Source organism: Tiliqua scincoides, chromosome 6, assembly GCF_035046505.1.
Source record: "Tiliqua scincoides isolate rTilSci1 chromosome 6, rTilSci1.hap2, whole genome shotgun sequence".
Taxonomy (NCBI): domain Eukaryota; kingdom Metazoa; phylum Chordata; class Lepidosauria; order Squamata; family Scincidae; genus Tiliqua; species Tiliqua scincoides.
The window spans coordinates 29,443,397-29,461,935 of record NC_089826.1 but is presented as its reverse complement, the minus strand read 5'-3'; the positions used below and the strand labels follow the sequence as shown (position 1 = coordinate 29,461,935).

The 18,539-nt window shown below is 44.6% G+C and overlaps 1 protein-coding gene and 1 pseudogene across 1 annotated transcript in view; both read left to right on the top strand.

Moving 5' to 3' along the window:
• PDE5A (phosphodiesterase 5A) overlaps positions 1-18,539 on the top strand; it is an 85,613-nt gene that overhangs the window by 26,213 nt on the left and 40,861 nt on the right. Inside the window, exon 4 of the mRNA XM_066631966.1 lies at positions 14,383-14,454. Coding sequence (XP_066488063.1) covers positions 14,383-14,454 — 72 coding nt within the window. The remainder of the gene's footprint in view (positions 1-14,382; positions 14,455-18,539) is intronic.
• LOC136656250 (5S ribosomal RNA) lies at positions 10,333-10,449 on the top strand (annotated as a pseudogene).

Sequence of the window (18,539 nt, the reverse complement as noted above, 5' to 3'; positions counted from 1 at the left end):
CCAGTCAAGGGCTCGGTTTTCATTCTAGGTCTTAGCACCAGGTAAGAAGGGAAGGAAGTGCTTCTCTGGGGTTAAAACAATAGCAGGACCCACCCCTAAATAGCTTATGTCAGGGGTATCAAACTTGTTTCATATAGTGGGCCAAATACCATTTGTGGCACATACTGAGGGCCATCATTAAGCAGGAAGTTATGTCATTAAGCAGATTATGGCCAGTAATAAACATTTCATTCTGGAGTAGGAACTTGGCTGCAAATGAGAGAAGATAAAATATACAAATCTTGATCGTATTTTCAAGACATGGGAGAGCCCAAGTATGCTGAGAGAGCTGCATTATCACATGGGCTGCCCTTTCAGCAGTGCTGCTTCTGCCAAGGCATTACTTGGTAGCCCTGTAGCTAAGAGCTGTTATACAAAGTGATGCCTTGGCTGAAGTGGTGCTGCTGAAAGGGTGGCTCTCATGATAATTGGACTCTTCTGGGGCCTCAGCAACATCTCCCTCCCTTACTCCTCTTGATTTGCCCCTTCCCTCACAGGGAATGTTCTGTGCATTTTGAGGCCTCCTCCCATCATTCCCTCCCAGAGTCTCAGCAGAAGCAGCTTTGTGGTGCTGGGAGAGCCCAGTTATCACATGGGCCATATAAAGAACTTCCACTGGCTGTATCCAGCCATGGTCCTTGTGTTTTAACACCCCTGGCTAAAGGGATTAGAAGCTAAGGTAAACTGTGAGAAATGTAGAAGTCTTTGGGTGAGGAAAGGATGTGTATAGAAGTGATGGGAATCCAGTGGTCTAGTGAATGGGAGATTTTACGGGCAGGCAAAGTAGAGGATAAGTATGTTAGAGAAGGGGCTGTGGGCTGTGGAAAGGTGTGGACAAATGTGGGTTGAAAGGAGGAACAGGACAGAGAATGCAGAAAGGGGGTAAGAAAGTGCAAGGGAAAGTGGGAAGGAGAGAGAAAAAAGAGGACCAGGCAGAAATTGTGGAAGTGGTAGGTTAGAATATGCTTGATCTGGGCAGAGGGCTGAAGAAATTTATGCTCCAGTCCTAACCTCCTCCGCTGCTGCTATAACTGTTATGCCAGCGAAGGCTGCTTTATGGCAGTTGCAAAGCAGCCTCTGCCAATTAGCATAGCAGGCCCACTGGCAGGGAGGCCAGAATGGCCTCCTGTGTGCCAGCAGTCCCACAGAGACACGCCAGAGCAGGTAAGCCCATGCAGGGGGTTGGAGGGGGGGGCAGGGAGGGAGTTGAACGAAGCAGTGGGTGGAACAGGGAGGAGCTCGGTGGTGAGGGGGGCGGCGAATGCCAACCCACCTTGCCGCGCCTGATCAGCCTTCGCAGGTCAAAGTGGACTTGCAGCAGCAATCAAGCTGGTGCAGGTCTGAACTGGCCCATAGTGGCTGCTGAGGCTTATCCGATGACAAAGGGAAAAATGTTTCCTTACCCCAGCGGTTTTCAAACTCTCTAGGAGATTTTGCACCGCTGTAAGTCCTTGCGGGGGTGGGGGGAGGCAGCGATGTGATCCCCAGGATCGCGCCGCTCAGTAGGGCTTCAGGGACTGGGTTGCCCCCACCAGTCCTTGCAGCAGCCTTCGGGGGTGTAGGGAGCCTTGCGCGAGTGTCTGCAGGGCTGCCTAGCTAGTTAGAAATGAAGTGGAGCGTTTGTGCTCCACTTCCGATTTTGCGGAAGTGGAGCGCGATCGCTCCACTTTCACTTCTGATGACCTGGGGAGCCCTGCAGATGCTTGCACAAGGCTCCCCACACCTCCAACAGTCTGCTGCAGGGATGAGTGAGTGCAACCCAGTCCCTGCAGCCCTCCTGAGCAGCACAATCCTGGGGATCGCGCCGCTGCCTTCTCCCTGCCTCCCTCTTGCCCCTGCTCCTTAAGGGGAAAGAGGCCAGGGCCCTCAGGCTGGGGCATCGTGATGCCCTAGTCTGAAAACCACTGCCTTACCCCAAGGAGATCTCCAGCAACTGAAAATTTCACATGGGAAGCAGCGGAAACCACATCAGTGCCACTGCTTTGCCATGCAGGGGATTGAGGTGGAACTGTGCTGATAGTTAGAATGCTCTATTTCATATTCTGCTGAATTAAAAAGAAAACAACCCACTTAAGTATTTTAAAATCTGTAGCTATCTGCTCAGGTGGCCTGAGGATATAAAAGGACTGAGGGTGGTGTTTAAGGTCCTAGACTGGTAAATAGCTAACTGGCCTGGGTTGCTAGTTTTCTGGAGATGAAAGAAGTTTAACAGAGGAGTAGAGCAGCAGGATAGGTCTTAAAGACATAATTCAGTTCACAATTTGACATGATCAGGACCCCATCTTTCGAAAAGATCTATTTCCTACTTTTCTGAGCATTCTTTGGTCTAGTGTGGATCATTTTTCTTTAGTGTTGTTTTTATTGAATCTTACAGTCTTCTCAGGAAACAAAAAGAAAAGAAAAGCGTTTAGCTCAGAAATAACAATGAAAAAAGGGCATGCGCTCCCTTTGGGCTTTGAAGTACGTAGCTTTCACATAATTAAATATGAGATCTGAATGTACAAGAATGCAACAAGAAGCATCCAGATAAAATAAAACTCTGAACATAGCTAGCAATACTGAAGAAATGTCTGTGGCCTTTGGAGGAAAGCCTGCAGGGAACAAGGAAGGGCAATGTCATTTTTAGGCTGAAAGTCACCCTGTCTATTTTAGGCAAGAGATAATAAGTGGGTAAAAATTCTGTGGTGGATGATATGACAAAGAAGGCCTGTGTTTTTCAAGAAAATGAAGCCTCCAGAATGGAGCACCAGTGGGTATTTTGTTTTTGTATTACTTCTCTTTACCACACCACTCTAGTAGCCAAGTGATAGTTGTGAGTAGTAACAGCTGTTTGAGCTGTTTGAGCAGGGGTTTCCAAAGTTTTTGGCAGGAGGGCCGCATCATCTCTCTGATATTGTGTTGGGGGCCAGGGAAAAAAAGAATTAATTTACATTGAAAATTTGAATAAATTTACATAAGTTTACATAAATGAATACATTAAAGATGAACTTATATGAATGAATGAAGGTCGTGAAATAGCTCAAGGCCTATAAAAGGCCTTGCACAAAGCAAAGCTGGCCTTTCCTTTGCTGCCGCTACTGCATCACAGTCATGAAACAGCAAGCAGTGGAGAGAGCCCTCATCCCACAGCTCACGCGAGAGGTCAAACAGTTGCCCTCACGCTGAGAGCAGTTGCGCCAGGCCAGTGCGGGCTCCAACAAATCTCCGAAGGGCCAGAGGCTCATTGGAGACTGGGGGCTCTCTGAGGGCCGCATTGAGAGGCCTCGTGGGCCGCAAGTGGCCCCAGGGCCGGGGTTTGGGCACCCCTGGTATAGAGAATAGTTTTCTGGAGATAGGGCAGTGGAAAAGGCTGGAGTTAAATACTGCTGAGACTGAAAATTGAAGCTTCAGCCGTAGCCATTCCCTATGTGATATAATGTGTGAGCCAACTAACATGCGCTCTCATCGTAAAGACGATGTCAATAGGCACCATGACAGACCATCTCTTCTTGGCAAATAAACTGACTGTTTCATTGCATCACATGAGCAGGGGTGCGGTTTTTGTCACCCCAAGGAGAACAGAGCTGACAGTTCCTGTCGATTCTGGCATGAAGCACTATGATAGCACATGCCCTGGATAGTCTCTGCGTACATGTGCATAGCAAAAGCAGTGGTTGCAATTTGGCTGTTGCACTACTGGACACCTGCCTCAATCTATCTTATCGTCTGTACATCTTCTCACAGTGGAGGAGGAGAATTTTTTGAGTTCTTCATGTTATGACTTGGGGCCTTGCTGAAAAGTAGCAGTTCATTTAAATGTCTATCAGGGCAAGCCTGTATATGTTTACTCAGAAGTAAATTTTATTGAGTTTATTGTGGCTTATTCACTAATAAGTGAGTATCGGTTTGCAGCTTGAGTTGCAGTCTCACCACTTATAATGGGGGCGATTTTTTCCGCTAGCGTAGCTAAGGGGGTTGGGGGTACAGCCATGGTACCATGCCTCAGGGGGTTATCAGGGATGCCTCACCCTCTCTTAGGCCCACAACTGGCTGTGGACCTGTGATGGGGTAAGACATTGCAAAGGGGGTGCAGGTGAAGCTACTGTGGCGGCAAGGAGGTTTCCTTGTCACCTCAGTACCTTCTCCTGCACTCCCCTCAGAGCCAGTCAGAGCAGTTGTAGGAGGGTGCAGGAAAAGGAACTGTGGTGGCAAGCTGAGTGAGACGGTGATGTTGTCACATAACTACAGTTACTTCCAGGTCAGGCACTGGGAGGGTGATACCTTGAGTCATGGCCCCAGGAACTAGAGAGGCCAGTACGCTGAGGCCTGTATGAGTTACTCTGTGATGATACGTAGTATAGGGATGTGCCAGAGAGATAAGAAGCTGTTGATATCTACATATGGTCTGTGGATCATATCCATGTCTCCAGTGATCTAAAATGAAATGTTTAGTATCTGTTGTGTTTTGAATTTAAACTGCTTGCAATTTAAAAAAAATCTTTGGAATATGTGTCATATAGTTTGTACTTAATTACATAATTACCTTCCCTCCCTCCCCAGCTAGAAGAAATCCTCCGGAGTTGCGTATGCCATTTCTTAGTCACCTCATTTTAGGAAACTTTCTGCTAGCTGCCAGAGGACTTTCTCCCAACTGCCACAAGACTGATAGAGTTTACTTGGAGTGGCATTGATTCAAGTGAAATCATCTGGAGAAGATGGTTATGGAAATAATTTCTGCCCATGAGTCAGTCAGTGCTGGGTGCTACAATTGCTTTAAACTAAAATAATGCTGAGGCTTCTCACGCCCCAAGAGAGTCTTCAGTGTCTCTTTCATTACATTTATCACACTTCTAGACCCTGTGCATACAAGCCCGGGGTCTGCATGAATCTAAAGAATAAAAAGGTCTACATATGGTTTGCATGCTTTTCCTAGTAAAAGAGAAACCTGCAGGGCTAATAAGCAGCAGCTGAATGGTCTTTTTAGGCTATATTAACATTGCCTTTTTTTTACTGTTTCCTCACAGCTCTTTAAGAACCACAAGCTTCCCTTTCATGGCAGGAAACTGTTTACATAGGGTGAAAGTGTTCTCCTTTTGGATGCTTCAGAGAGCCTGTGATCCCATTGAAATGGGTTCAGCTTTCTGTGGTTCAAAGCTAATAAAAATAAAAAGGTTAGTTTTGTGAGCCAGCACCTGTGTGTCAGCTGTGCACCTGTTGACTGGTTTGAGAGCACATTTTGGAAGTAGGAAAGTTTACTTACTGGGTAATCCTATGCATGTCTACCCAAAAAGCAAGTCCCATTGTGTTTAAGTGATGCTTACTCCCAGTGTGTATAGGATTGCTGCATTACTTTCTTGAGTTACCTGCACTATTTAATGTGAAATAGCTTTGGAACTATAAAATGAAGGGCTACAAAACTTTGGAACAAGAAACAAGATAGCATGTAATGAAGGATGTAATTTTTTTCTTAATTATTCTAAGAAAGCATAATATTGCATTTGTGGTGCCAGTGTGGAGAGCCCTTGTGTAGATCTGCAAAATGTTTGGACCTTAGAAACCCCCTCAGTTAGGAAGCTCACTAGGTGGCCTTGATTTAGGGTGCAGTCCTAACCATCTTTCCAGCACTGGCATACCTGTGCCAGCGGGGCTTGTGCTGCACCCTGCAGTTGGGGAGCAGTCATGGAGGCCTCATCAAGGTAAGACAATGTTTGTTCCCTTACCTTGAAGTTGCACTGCCCTTATGTCAGTCCTGGAAAGTTGGATTGCAACCTCAGTCATATCTCTCAATTTAACCCAGTGGTTCTCAAACCACTGGAACCCACTTTTTAGAATGACAGTCTGTTGGGACCCACAGGAAGTGAGGTCATGACCAGAAATGATGTCATTGATTTAGGCTTCAAACCTAAGCTTCGATCAGCCAAAGGTCCCGTTACACTGTGCGCTTGTGCTGTTCAGACATTCCAGCTCAGAAGTCAAAGCAGAATGCACCCTTGGATTCTTCTCCAACCACACAGCCTTCCCCCCTTTCCATTGCCCCATCTTTCCACCTATTCAGGGCAGAGCATCTATCTTCTCACCTATTCAGGGCAAAGCACCATGCTTCTCTCCCATCGGGAGCTGACCCTGCCCAGCAGCTCTGTATTTGTATTTTCAGCTCTGTATTTTCAGTGGCAGCTGAACTAGGTGGTACCAACCCCCCTGAAATTGGCTCACAACCCACCTAGTGGATCCCAACCCACAGTTTGAGTCTAACCTAACTTAACTGGTCTAACCTAACTCACAGGTATGTGTATAACTCACAGGGTTTTCTTGAGAATAAAACACTGTCCAGAGATGGTATAGATAAGGAAGGGAGGCAGGAGAGCAAAGGACTATGACTAGCATCCCCCAACTTATTTTTGATAAGACTTTTTTTCTTATTAAAGGCAAGTGGAGATTCAATAGTTTCAGCCACTGTTCTGTCTTCTGCCTCTTGTGAAGCTGTTAAGAGCACTGGATTGAGTAGTTGTAACAACTGCTTACGTGTTGAACTAGTTTGCAAGAGTTGGTCCCGGGAAGGCCTTCACCACAAGGAAATTTGAGTGTATTGGCCCTTCTGTGGAATTGTTGGTCTAGAAGCTGGCCTATTTATAAAAACTGTGATTGCAGCAGCTGTCGGTGGGAGCGGGGGATTTGCTTCCTTTTTAGGGTATAATCTGGAGAAAATGAGGTCTGTGAGACATTTAATTGTACATTATAATAACAGGAGTTTTGTGGGTGGTTGTGGGGTGTTCTTTTATATGAAACTGCTATGTTTTTTATGTGGTGTCTGTTGTATGAAGATTAAAAAAGAAAATCCTGACTTACAGAAATGTGAACTTTCTGCTCTTTGGGGTAAAATCTAGAAACGGGGAAACTTCTCTTCAATTAAATGTGTGCCTGGTAGCCCTGTTTTGGGATTTTGATGAGTGCAGTGTGATATATGGGACATAGGAATGGTGGAAGCTTTTTACCCATTTTGTGGTTTTTAAGCAGTGTTGATGCCCAGATGATTTATAAAACAAAACACTTCTTTAAACTATGTGACTTGTCCAAAGCCAGGAGGAGTTTACCATTAACTTTAAAAGACTGCCGAGTTGGACATTATGGAATGGCCTGACAATAAAACCTTTATTTTAAAATGAATGTTTTGAGACTCTGCCTGCTAATGGCTAACTTTGTAGTACAATCGTCTTATTTGTGTTGCCAGTAGCTTGGGAATTCTGGGGCGAGCGAATACTATAAATCATCAACTAACCCACTGAGATATTGAAAGTGTTTTTCCACCCAGTTTTACAACTTGGCTATTAGAACTTTGCCGCTTAATGGATGAGCTCAGTTTTCCATATGTTTTGCCTTCCAAAAGATCTTCTGTTGAGGTCTACATTAATAGCAGAAGGCATCATTTCCCGTTTCATATCCTTCCTAAACTGCTGTGACCTCAAGTAATTCTATTTCTGGTGGAGTCTGTGTGAAAGCCACCAAACCACGTTACAGCCTCCCTGAGATTTGGGGGAAGGGGGTGCTCATGAGGAACAACAAAAAACTTACATTCTTCTCTCTTACTGGTTGATGGCTAGGAGATCTGGCTGTGTGTGTATAGGAGGGTAGCAGATGTCCAGAGCTCCCATCTGCAGTGTCCTAGGGTGAGGGTTACCCTAAACGTGGGAAGAGCCCTGCTGGTTCAGGCCAAAGGACCAGCATCCTATTTCTCGTGGCCAATCAGATGTCCCTGGAAAGTGCACAAGCAGCAGATCAAGGCATACTCCTCTCCCACCATTAATCCTGAAAAACTGGTACTCGGATGCATTCTGCTTCTGAACCTGGAGATAGCACATAGCAGCATTTCTCAACTGTTTTCCTCCACTGTACCACTTCACATGGTCCACCTATTGAAGTACCACCAGAAGTAACGTGATGATGTAATTGCCAGTTTCTCCCGGATTGGGAAGCCAGACATGATTAGACAAATAGTTGTGAGAACCTCAGGGTGGACAGGAGGGCTTTTTTTGAGTGTGCAAAAAGTACATGCTGGAGCTCTTCTCCCAGAGCTGAGCCTCCTAGTGCTGCTTGTCACGTTTCATTGCTGGTCTCACTGCCAGGCATCAGGGGCCTAGGGCTCCTGCATGCACCACTGGACCCCACCTCAAGTACCACTAGTGGTACGACTACAACTGATTGAGAAACACTGGTATATAACCATCATGCCTATTGGCCATTGATAGCCATGTTATCCACCAACTAATTACTTTTATAGCTATCCAGACTAGTGGCCACATCTTATGGTAGCAAATTCCATAGATCAGGGGTGTCCAAAGTTTTTGGCAGGAGGGCCACATCGTCTCTCTGACAGTGTGTCGGGGGCCGGGGGGAAAAAGAATTAATTTACATTTAAAATTTGAATAAATTTACATAAGTTTACATAAATGAATATATTAAAGATGAACATATGAATGAATGAAGGTCTTGCAATAGCTCAAGGCCTATAAAAGGCCTTGCACAAAGCAAGGCTGGCCTTTCCTTTGCTGCCACTACCGCATCACAGACATGAAACAGCAAGCAGTGGTGGAAGCCCTCATCCCACAGCTCACGTGAGAGGTCAAACAGTCGCCCTCATGCTGAGAGCAGTTGCGTCAGGCCAGTGTGGGCTCCAACCAATCTCTGGAGGTCCAGAGGCTCATTGGAGACTGGGGGCTCCCTAAGGGCTGCATTGAGAGGCCTCAAGGGCTGCAAGTGGCCCCAGGGCCGGGGTTTGGGCACCCCTGCTATAGATTATTTGCTGGGTGAACAAGTACTTTCTTTAGTCCATCCTAAGTCTCCCATTAGCCAGTTTCACTGGATGATCCCTGGTTCTGATGTTGTGAAAGAGGGAAAAATACTTCTCTTTCTAGTAATTTTATCATCCTCAATCATGTCTCCCTTAAGTCTCTTTTTTCCTAAACTAAAAAGTCCCAAATGTTATAGCATTTCCTCCTAAGGAAGGGGTTCCAGCTCCCTGATGATTCTGCGCCAGTCACTGGTTCCAGGTGCTGGTGGGTGCCTTTGCCCACAGCACCCAAAGTCTTACCATCGTAATAAGCCACTTACTATGTGACTGGAAAAGGATTGGAACTAACTGAACTCTTTTTCTCCTGATATATAATTTTTGAGGAAATAAAACCAATTCTGCAGCTAGAATTCTAGGTGCCAGTTAGCTAGCTAAGCATCTGGACCTTACTACCTGCAGTCCTAACATTTTCAGTAAGATTGTGAAGTTATGTGGTTTACAACTTGCATTTCTCATATTAAAGGAAAATACAAGTCAAAAAGTAAATACTGTGTAAGGCATCAATTTAGTATCATTTGGAATAATTTTAATGATACCTTTTAGCAGCCTGGGGGGGAGGGGGTCAGTGTGCAAGATCTCCTGAACAGGATTTTGTGTAGCTTTTAAATATTAGTTTGAAATATCAATTTAACAGCTATTTTTAAATGTCTATTTCTTTTAGTCTGGTCCCAATCATATTAAGCTTGAATTCTTATCACTTTTAGACATTATTCCTAATTTTTTTTCAACATTCCACTTATACATGATGATGCTTCACTAGCCTAAATTAAAATGATAAAGTTTTCATGCTTTAAGAAATACCATGCTGAAGATTATCCACTTCCTGAGAGTCGAGAACAGTTGGATACTTTGTATAAAGATGACGTCCTGCTTTTTGATTAACACCCCTCTTTTAAAACAATTATGTAGTTTGTTTTATTTGCACTGGTTTGTTTTTTTTTTTAAAAGAAGCAGCATTACAGCTCTTTAAAATAAATTCAACAACAAAGCAAAATTCAGTCATGAAATTGCTACAATAATAAAACCGGCACAGTTTAAAACAGATCTGTTGGTATTTAAGAAGGTCTGGAAACATTAAAGAAGGTCTTTGCAGGGCAGAGAGAAGATATGGGGTAGATTCCAAGTGAGCCTCCTCAGTGAGAGCATCCCACACACGGGGGGAGGGCACTGCTGCTAAGGCCTTCCCCGCAGGTGCCATGCTTTATTTCAGGAGGCAGGGGTGCCTTAAGGCTGAGAAATTTGTGTCTCTCTTTTCTTCAGAAATTGTATCCTCTTGTACACAACTCCAAAGGAGGGCTGATGAGAGGCCACTTTAAACCTGTGGAATTGGGATAAGTGGAGTGGGATTGTCCTACTGTACACAGTGCTGTCACCATGAAACAAACAAGTTGAACACACTTCCGATTGTATGTGCAGATAAGCCCTTAGAAACAGTCACTATTTTCGTTTTGCTCTGGGCTATAAGTAGTGCAAGCAACTGTTACCCTGCACATGCCCGATCTCGTCTGATCTTGGAAGCTAAGCAGGGTTAGGCCTGGTTAGTACTTGGATGGGAGACCACCTGGGAATACCAGGTGCTGTAGGCTTATACCATAGTCTTTCGAGACTGAAGGTTGCCAACCATAAGTAGTGCATCAAAAAGCCACTCACCTAGCTCAATTACTCTCTTCAGTGGGTCTGAAGAATATCAGATACACTGTACATGTATTAATGGAGCACTCCTTTTGAGACTTTCCATTAATGTCCAGAGCGGAGACCGTTGTCAGGAAACTTGAAATCCAACAAAGCTATTATGTGTACACAAAGAATCAGTTAGACATTTGGAGTAACTTGAAATGAAACAGTTTTGTAGACACAGCAAAAGGAAAACTATTTTTTTTTGGTGTCTTGGTTAAAAGGACTTAAGGCAGTTTTAACCATAAACTCCTCCTTTTGCACTCTGAGTTAGGAAGTGGGGGGGGGGCCTAGTGTAGATATTACTCATGCCACATGCCAGCTGCAAGAAAGCCATTACATATGCTCACATTTAAAAGAGCCTTACCATATGCACAACCCCCGTGCACATTGCCAGCCACAATGTGGGCAAAGCTTGCTGGTAAAGGTAAGCAGAGCGGTGTCAGAATGATAGCTGCTTTGCTTGTTGCCTGTGGTGTTTTCATAAAAGTAATTCCTAATGCTACAGTAGACTATTTATACCGTGCTTGAAGAGTATGGACAATGTTAGTTAGAACACTGATGAGTTACTTTGATGTCTGTGACAGCCAATATAGATTTGTGGCATAATGTGAACATTTCGAAACCTATTCTAAGGGGAACAGATAGTTGTAATGTCGAAAACCGTTTTCAGTCCAATACTAATGGGGTATTGCTCCACACTAGGTCCTTTACGGCTGTCTCGAAAGACGGCAGGCCACTTCATACAGCTGAGCCATTGCCGCAAGCAGCGAGTGGCCACAGTGGTGCACCAGAGGTGCATCCATGACCCCCAGCACCAGTAAATCCAAATGGGGAGGTGGATGGGAGGGAGGCAGGGGATGAGCAGAAAAGGGCTGGGAGGAGAGGAATGGGATGGAGATTGGAATGGGGAGGAGGACAGCTCAAGGAAGGGGGCAGTATAGACGGTGACACTGATATCCTATCCCTCTTCCCAGCCTTGATCTGTCTTCCTGGGTCTACCTGGACTTATGCAGGCTATATAGCTGGTGCAAGTCCAAGTAGACCCAGTGGGGTAGCAGATGCTCACTTCCAGGCAAGGGAACAAATGTACCTTTAACTGGAAGAGACCTCTGGAACTGTCCTCCTATAGGATGTAGGGCGCACTCTGGTGATGTGGCTGCATTAGCAGTGATAGGAGGATTTAGGTAGGGTTGGGCTGCCCATATCCAATCTGGAATAACTATCTAAGGGCCCAATCCTATCCAATTTTCCAGTGCTGGTGCAGTTGTGCCAGTGGAGTGTGCGCTGCATCCTGTGTTGGAGGGAAATCACTGGGGCCTTCTTAAGGGATGGGAACATGTGGTCCATTTCCATGGGGCTGCACTGTGGCTACACTGGAGCTGAAAAGTTGGATAGGACTGGGCCCTAAATCAGCAGTTCTCAAAATGTTGATTTGGGACCCACCAGTGGGTCGTGAATTTTTGGTGGTTTGTGAAACTGACAAGACGAATTAGGTATGTACATTAAGGCTTAAACAGGCTGCTACGGGGGGGGGGGGGAGCACTGCTGCCCAATCACTTATAGTCATACCCCTTGGCATTTATAAATCAGGCAGCAGCTTCTAGGGCCTCCAAAAAGTTTAAGAATCACTGATCTGATTGATTAGACAAGCAGTTTTTAAGCATGTCATTCACAGATTTATGTAGTGTTTTTGAATACTGAGCAATCTTAATCCAAAACTAAATGTGAAATGGGATATGTGGTTGCAGCCGAAATCAGCAGGCCTGTGTCCTTCTGTCACCCCAGACACCATCTAGTAATACAAACACATAATGTGCTTCCATAAAACTTGGAGTTTCCTTTCCGCAGTGAGTAGCAGCAGATGAAATGGAGCAGGGAAATTTGGAACATGATGATGTAATGCTTCACATTTTCTGTTACTAAACATCATAGGGAAACAGCAGGCAGAGGAGAAAGATGCAGTAGTTTGTGGTTTGAAGCCAAACTTTCGCTGCAATGTCTGGTTCCAGCCCCATTATTTTGTCAAAATCTATTATAAGACATAACCACTACCCCACTGTGGAACTGCTGAACATGTTCACTTAAGGTTGCTTCATCCATTGTCAACACAAGCCTGTAGACAGATGGTGACACACTTATAGAACATGTTTGAGCAGTGTTGGAAAGGTATAAATATTAGGTGTTATCCACTACTGTCCTGGAAGTTGTCCATAAACAATAACCCATTCAGGTTAATTATGCAAAGAGCTTTCCTCTCGCCTCAGTTTTACAGATGCACCTTTAACAGAAAAAAAAGTAAGTGGTGGTGGGATTTATGTGTGGAGGGGGGTTTCAAGACACTGTGCACAAAAAATTAAATTATCATAGGCAAGTTCTCCTCAAGATGGTTGGCAACCTTCAGTCTCGAAAGACTATGGTATAAGCCTACAGCATCCGGTATTCCCAGGCGGTCTCCAATCCAAGTACTAACCAGGCCTGGCCCTGCTTAGCTTCCGAGATCAGACGAGATTGGGCATGTGCAGGGTAACAGTTGCTGCCTTTGGCTGGGCTTAAGTAAGTTGGGTCCTTGGGCTTGGCCCACCCTTTCCCCTTTCCCTGTTTTGAAGTGGGTTCTGAGATGGCTCTGCCTCCTTGCTCTCCAGCCTCCTTGCTGCTTCCACTGGGCTTGCCCTGCTGCCCTTGTGCCTCTGCCAAGAATGCCCTAGGACCCGCCCCCCCCCCGGCTAGCTAGCCTTGTCAGCCGGCCAAGAGACACTGTGGTGCCAGTAGGTGGTATGGGCTGTTGGGGCCTCTGGTGCACGTACACCTTAACAGCTGGCCTCTCCTGGAAGGTGAGCCAAGTGACCATGGCATTCAAGTTGCCAGAACTCAGAGAGGCCGGGGCCCATGGCTCACCAGCTGCACCAGCTAAGGGGAGCCCCAGACACCTGTTATGATAAGACTTGTATATTTTTAACCTCGGCTCAGTAACATAATGCCATTATGTTACTGAATCAAGGCTAAAAATATATGTCTCAAGTCGAGTCAGTGTGTTTTTCCTGGCAAGTCAAGTCCAAGTTGAGTCATTGAAGCAACTTGAGTCTGACTCAATCAAGGCTACATCATTGCAGTAAGGTGCTAATATTCTTGTTCCATTTGGGTGGGTTAATTTCTCCAGTTCATACAAAGGAAAAGTAGCAGCCTGATTCTGTGCTTGTTTACTTGGGTAGTAAATCCCACTGAATCAGTGGGACTGATTGCCAGGCAAGTATGGGCAGGCCTAAATGGACTTACGCTTTGAAATTAATAATTCTGCTTTTTTGTGGCACTTCAGAATTTGGAGTGGGTTGAAGTAGAGACATGTTTATAACAGCCCAGTACTGACCTGCCTGGTGCAAAAGGCTGCTGTGGCACAGAAACTGCTTCTGCAGCATCCTAAATGCACTGGGCAGCCGCCAGTGGCTGTTTTGGAAGTAGATTCCCACCCCCTCCTGGCCCGCTCTCCCCCGTCATGCCTTCTTCTCGCCTTCCAATGCCTCCCCCATGCCCCACTTACCTCTGCACTGTCCAGTGCTTCTCACTGAATGCTGGGCAGTAGTTCTCAGGCTTCAACCGGTATTGTCCCAGTGCAGACTTGTGCTGGGTGGGCTCCGGCACTGCCCTGGTGGTAATGGTCACTGATATGCCATACGGCACATTTGTGACAGTACACGCTGGTGGTGAGTTGGAGCATGTTCATCAAGATTGGGCTCTAAAACTTTTATAACCAAACGTTGGCATCTAATGTCAATGTTAGTTTCCAGAAAGTTTCCATTTGACACCCCACAAGAGCAACTAATGTCTTGATATTTTCTCTTTAAAAGGTGGTTGGCGTGGCCCAAGCAATCAATAAGAAGTCTGGTGGTGGAGCAACATTCACTGAACAAGATGAGAAGGTATATATTATGTGCTCTTCTTTATGTTTACCTACAGTAAAGCAGAGAGGAACAATGACTAATTAATCTCTCCTAAAGTGACTGTGTTAAGAGTATAAAAGTGAAACATATCACCAGTGAAAACAATGCAAGAATAAACTATGACTGTTCATATAAATCATGTCTTATGACATAGAAAAGATTCTTTGAACCAATTCAACTATTTTACCAAAATACAGCAAAATAGAGGTCATCTGTGTAAGTGAACTATGTAATTTATTTTTGGGATGTTCAAAGTAGTCCTCTTGTTATCTTGTTAAATGTTCTGTTGCAGGGTTCTTTTTAATAGGGGAAGGGGTGTTATGTATACAGTTTGTGCCTTGTTATCCACTGATTTGACTTACCACTGATACCGGGGTCCACCTATAAATGTCTTGTAACAAGGAAAAAAAAGCACCAAAATCCCATTTCCTACTTTCATGCTGTTAGACCACACTGATTGCAAGCTTCTCGGGGTTAAAGATTGCTTTAAAAACCCATTTCTGGGTTTCTTGCTCCTCCATTGTCATCCCAGAATGCATCAGTATAGACCGCATTCAGCCATAATTTCATTCCATTAGGTTCCATTATTCACCTGTCTAGTGGCTGAATGTAGTATAGAGTCTACGCCAATGCATTTAGGAGTGACAGTGGAAGAGCAATAAATGTGGAAGTGGGTCTTTAAAGCTATTTTTCCACTGATTTGGTATCCGCTGAGGGTTCTTGAACAGAACCCCAGTGGATAACAAGGCATGAGTTGTGTTCCATGTCAAGCCTCTGGAGGGCTTCTCCTGTTTCTATATGTGAGTGCAGAACAAAGCAAGCAGACAAGCATGCCCAATAAAGAACAAATGTATTTATGTGATGCTTCTCTCCAGAATTGGATGAACCTGCAGACATAACCATTTCCTCTTAGCAAGGAGCTTACTGTGGTTTTATGTGGATGATTCAGAGCCCAATCCTATTCTTCTTCCCTGCCTGTGCAGTGGTGCCAAAATGGCTACTGCTGCATGCTGTAGGAGGGAGCAATTGTGGAGGACTCCTCTGGTTAAGGGAATGATTGTTCCCTTACCCAGGGGTAAACCTCCATGTCATGTAGTGGGATGTCTACTTGGACCTTAGCTATTATGTCACAATTCCGCATTGACCTGTGCTGCAGGATCAGGTCCAGGAAGGAGGTTAGGATATTGGTGGCCAATCTTGCCCACTCCCAGCACCTGATCAGGCCTTCCCCATCCTGTTTTTCCCCTCCCCACCCCCTTTCCATCTTCTGCTACCCCATCCCATGTCTCCCGTTGACTTATCTTGGTTGTTCAGCAATGGGAGACATGTCATTGGGAGCAGGAAGATGCAGGTCTTTCTGCTGGCGCTGCTGGCAGTGCACCAAGTAGTGCACTGTCAGAGCATCTTTTGCAACTGGCACTGACTGATTTATGGCAGTCAGTGCCAGCGGAGCAAAAGGAGCAAGGACGTGCAGTAAGTGTAGGATTGTGCTCTTAGCCACCTCTGTTGTATTTGTATGAAAAAGTGGAATAAATCCAACCTTTGGGCTCTTGTCATAATTGTACTATTTGTGTCTATAAAGGGATAGTTAAAATAAGATAAGACATAACTATTCATATTATGTGCTCTTGAGAATGAGTATTTACTATAGGAATCAAATTCTGACCCTAATTCTGTATCAAATTATTATTAAATTAATACCTACAAATAGCATTTTGATAGTTATAGAATTTGTGCAACTACTGTATGCCTCAGTTCTGGAAAAAAGAAATAAACTGAATCACTGGATCACATCTTAGTTTGAGAGTATTCAGTTAGTTTAGAATGATTTAAATGTTCATGTTGTAGCAGTTTCTTGAAAGCCATTTTTACTTCCTAAGAAAACAGTGGTGCACTAAACAGTTGAACTTGGGCTGGAAGAGGTGACAAACTTTGGCAATAACAAAATAAGAATTTGTTCATCCTTCCAAATGGAATGTATGATGAGCATCTGCTGAACATCAGAATTAATTCATTTCCTGAAGAAAAATTGCTCATGGCTATGCTACCTCATCAACATTAAGTTCCTGCTTTTAAGAGACAGAATTCCTTATATAGCAGATCACTATACCGTGTGTTCAGTATCTAAGGCTGACAGGGCTTTTGGTGTGTGGTTCCCTAGAATTATCCCTAGTACTATTACAGAATACTTTTATCATAACTAAACAGAGATAGATATTGCATAGACAGAGCTCAAGAATGCACTTACTCATGATTAATTGGATGTCAGTGGTACTTAAATATGCTGTGGTTGGTAGCTGGGCTTGTGTTTCCTAAACAAATGCAAGAATCCTGGCAACTGCTGGCCAATAAAGAAGTTTAATGCATTATTGTCAGAAACAATCTTAAACACTGTTTCGTAGCATGTGTAGATTGTTTTTATTATTACTTAAGAAAGCAGATTCTTTATTTTATTTTATTTGCTTTGGACCAACTGGATGAGTATGTGTGCAAAACATTGTATTTGTTTTACAACGTGCTTAATAATGCACATAGGGTAGGGCCCTTTTTAATTCTGCTTGAAAGAATGGAACACGGAGCCACATCACTGGCCATAGGATGAACTTGATATTTTAAGACAGTTTGCAAACGGAACTCATTGCTACGAAAGCAGGGTGCTTGGGAGCTGAAAACAATAAACTCCTTCTAATTCTTCAAGACTAACCAAATAACTGGAGTGGTTTTAGAAAGAAAAACAAAATAAGAACATTTCAAGGTGTGTATACAGTATCTGTTTGTGGAAGCTGATAGGTAGGCCTGTCCTCTTCGTACCTTCTTTGGGGTTATTGGCAGACGTAGAAGGGAAACAGAAAAGTGGCAGAGATGTAATCATACACTAGCTGGAATTGCTTGAGTATTTTGTGGAAATTTCCTTAGTGTAATTCACTGTAAATGATTCAAAAAAAAATTAACAAACCTGTTTTTGGCATGCCTTTTTCCAAATAGAGGGTAGGGAGCACAAGAGCATGGGAGATACGTGTGGGTAAAAGTGCAGGAACTAATACGTGAGCACATTTAAGAATGATGCTTGCAAGGAGGATGTGATGAATGCCCTGCTTTTCCTTACACTATTTTTTTCCCCTTGTTTTTGGATACGTCTAACACCCAGAAGCTCTTGTGCAGATGCAGCAGTCCAAGAGCTGCTGGGACATTTTCATACAGCAGTTTTTGTCATTTGTTTAGAAATGCCCTTATCAGTCAGCTTGTGTGTTTCTGGCTTTGACTCATTCTTCCATGTCTGGACTAGCTAGGCCTCCCCGACTGGGCAGCCAAACCTATCTATCTAGGTAAATAGGTAGAAAGGATGCTATACAAGGACATCTGCAAGAGGGATCTGAAGGCCTTAGGAATGGACCTACAACAAGTGGGAAACCCTGGCCTCTGAGCGGCCCGCTTGGAGGCAGGCTGTGCAGCATGGCCTTTCCCAGTTTGAAGAGACACTTGGCCAACAGTCTGAGGCTAAGAGGCAAAGAAGGAAGGCCCATAGCCAGGGAGACAGACCAGGGACAGACTGCACTTGCTCCCGGTGTGGAAGGGATTGTCACTCCCGAATCGGCCTTTTCAGCCACACTAGACGCTGTGCCAGAGCCACCATTCAGAGCGCGATACCATAGTCTTTCGAGACTGAAGGTTGCCAATACATATACATAGGTAGAAAGGAGTTGCCAGGTGCGCTCCATTCCTCCTGTCAAGTAATGGTATGACATCATCAAAACTTGGTTATCTGGCTTCAAGCCCAGGGATGTTTTCTGCCAGGTCTGCTGAGAAATCTAATGTTTGTTTGTGGAAGATACACCCACAGGCAGCCCAAACCAAAATGACAACTGCTCTACCCAGCAGACCTGCTGAGGTTTCCGGAGGTCTGTAGCTTGGGATGCTGACAGTGGATAGAAAATACCAAATTTCTCCCCATTCAGCTGCTGTCCTAGTAAAAAGGGACCATGGAGGGCAGGAAGGGGTGAATGAGTGCTAACCACTAGGAAGTATTCCCCTCAGTCATTGTGCTTTCTCCCAGTACAATCCCT